The 3,069-nt window shown below is 37.6% G+C and overlaps 1 protein-coding gene across 1 annotated transcript in view; it reads left to right on the top strand.

Annotated features, from left to right (window-relative positions):
* LOC123958925 (anoctamin-9-like) overlaps positions 1–2,386 on the top strand; it is a 29,346-nt gene extending 26,960 nt beyond the window's left edge. Inside the window, exon 24 of the mRNA XM_046032676.1 lies at positions 446–2,386. Coding sequence (XP_045888632.1) covers positions 446–479 — 34 coding nt within the window. The 3' untranslated portion in view covers positions 480–2,386. The remainder of the gene's footprint in view (positions 1–445) is intronic.
* The last annotated feature ends 683 nt before the right edge of the window (positions 2,387–3,069 follow it).

Genomic DNA, 3,069 nt, shown 5'->3' with positions numbered 1-3,069 from the left:
TATATATATATATATATATATATATATATATATATATATATACACATAACAAATACCTAACTAATGATGTTCCCATCAGCTTCAACTGTACTTTATGTTTAGGGCTAATAAGCTAATGTTAAATTGAGATGGTGAACACGGTTACATCATCAGATAAAGCTCAGCATGTTGGCATTGTCACAGTGAGCGACCACTTCATTAGTATTGTAGCACCATTTCTCATGTAAAGACTCTTATTAATGGATTTACTTTAAATAAATGTTGTAAACCACAACTGTAAAACATATCATTTTATCCAGAGGAGTTTTGTGTCCCTGATATATTCAGAATCAACAACTTTCTTGTCTCTGCAGCTCTATGGACCTTTGTACAACATCTCAGTTCAGAGTGACACCACTGTGGCACTCTCCCCTTGTTCTATAATGATTGTTTGTTCTTTTTTCAGTGAAACAAAACGCAGCAGATCAACAGACGTATGACGTCCGACAGCTGATCTCCTTCCACTGACGGTGTCTTGTTTTTATAATTTATAGTTCCTGTTGGAATGCGAGGCTGGACTTTTGTAGTTTATGTGTCAGAATATTACATATAACACCTCAGCTAACAGTCATGTGAGGTTTTTATATTGAAATGTATAAGAGAATATATTACTGTCATTTAATGTTGTTAAGAAGTTGTCATTGCAAGAAGCAGGTTCACTGTGTTATCTTCTTAAAGAAACAGTTCAACACTTTACTGCCCAGCGTTAGATGAGAGCATCATTGATGCACATTTTATAAAACGTCTCTAAAGTCAACATTGAAAGCGTTCACTCAGACAAAGTGTCTGTTCCAACACCTACAGTCAGGTCCATAAATATTGGGACATCGACTCAATTCTAATCTTTTTGGCTCTATACACCACCACAATGGAATTGAAATGAAACGAACAAGATGTGCTTTAACTGCAGACTTTCAGCTTTACATCCAAATCAGGTGAACGGTGTAGGAATTACAACCGTTTGTATATGTGCCTACCACTTTTTAAGGGACCAAAAGTAATGGGACACATTAACAATCATAAATAAAACTTTCACTTTTTAGTCATTGGTTGCAAATTCTTTGCAGTCAATTACAGCCTGAAGTCTGGAACGCACAGACATCACCAGACGCTGGCTTTCCTCCCAGGTGATGCTCTGGTGATGCTCTGCCAGGCCTCTACTGCAACGGTCTTCAGTTCCTGCTTGTTCTTGGGGCATTTTCCCTTCAGTTTTGTCTTCAGCAAGTGAAATGCATGCTCAATCGGATTCAGGTCAGGTGATTGACTCAGCCATTGCATAACATTCAACTTCTTTCCCTTAAAAAAACTCTTTGGTTGCTTTCGCAGTATGCTTCGGGTCATTGTCCATCTGCACTGTGAAGCGCCGTCCAATGAGTTCTGAAGCATTTGGCTCAATATGAGCAGATAATATTGCCCGAAACACTTCAGAATTCATCCTGCTGCTTTTGTCAGCAGTCACATCATCAGTAAATACAAGAGAACCAGTTCCATTGGCAGCCATACATGCCCACACCATGACACTACCACCACCATGCTTCACTGATGAGGTGGTATGCTTTGGATCATGAGCAGTTCCTTTCCTTCTCCACACTCTTCTCTTCCCATCACTCTGGTACAAGTTGATCTTTGTCTCATCTGTCCATTGGATGTTGTTCCAGAACTGTGAAGCACATCTTGTTCGTTTCATTTCATATCCATCTGTACACATCTGTATTCTTGTGTCCTTGAGCACTAAGATGCCTTGGTTAGAAATATACCAACACAAAGTTTACTAAACCCACATTAATGAACACTTCTGCTAACACCACCTCAGGGCTCAGTGTATCCCACAATTCACCACGGTTTACTCCTCCACACCAGTCCAGTTGTTTGTGGCTATGAGTCTGTAGACTGGCTTTAGGACTGACAGTAATCAACGGACCTGATGTTTACAACATGTTGGATTCAGACAGAATATTATTAATGTTCAGACACACAACAGTTGTAACAGACCCTCCTCATTTAATATTAATATGTTCTGCTTGATTAGTCCGCATATTGATATGCTATATCTGATATTGTAAGGAAGAAATATGAAATCTTATCCTTCCATCCATTTAGAAATACATACATACATTCCTTTCCTAAAACTTCAGCTGGACAGAAACCATTTACCAAACCAAATATTTATCTTATATACAGTCTTTACAAGTACTACAGGCTCATAAATAAAGTCTTTATTAATTGTATTCCTCTTCTCAGCTCCTGAATGTGTTTTGTATTATGATTTCAAACTAATACTGTATGGGCGATCCTGTAAATGTGTTCATTATGTGAAAATTTAATAAAGCTGGCTCTGTCAACTGTTTTAAACACGTTGTTTCTTGCTTGTTAAATCTGCACGTCATATACAGAAATGTTAAAAACCAACAAAATATGATCTAGGGTGTTTTTTGAGTTATCTTGATGACTCCGTCCATCCTGTCCAATGACAAATGGCAATGCACGTCATCAGGAGCCCAGGAACAAATAGTTTTTGTCTTGTTGCACAAGGTCCTAAAAGATGTAGGGTGTCCTCTGTAAGTGCCTGTATATTAGAATTAAAGGATGTTTTATAATTTATTGTAATAAAGTAGAAATAATTACTCTTGGTGTGGTTGAGGTGAACAGTATATGTTCTTAGAGGGTCGTTGTGCAGCTAAGTGTCCTCGTAAGTTTGAGGAGTTATCTGATGAAAGTAGTGATTGCTCTTGCACAGGTGCTCACTTTTTACCCTCCCTTTTGGTTTGGTTTAGTTTGGTTAATATTACTGAATTAGAATTGTGTTTTAGTAACTGTCTTTAACTTGTTTTTAACCCCTTGTAGACTGATCAAAGTTCTTGAGTTACAGTTCCAATGATTTAATTATTGTGTGGTGCCACAATCATCTAAATACAGATGTAGTACACAGCATCTTCTAAAACCTAAGAAAATAAGATGTGGATGGGATTTTTGGTCATAAATGACATAATCCAAAAGCCGCAGGTGCAGATTTAGTGATTTGAAAGCCTT

Source organism: Micropterus dolomieu, linkage group LG20 (genome assembly GCF_021292245.1).
Source record: "Micropterus dolomieu isolate WLL.071019.BEF.003 ecotype Adirondacks linkage group LG20, ASM2129224v1, whole genome shotgun sequence".
Taxonomy (NCBI): Eukaryota; Metazoa; Chordata; class Actinopteri; order Centrarchiformes; family Centrarchidae; genus Micropterus; species Micropterus dolomieu.
Note: the sequence above shows the minus strand (reverse complement) of the source record. Positions and strands in the feature narration are given on the sequence as shown.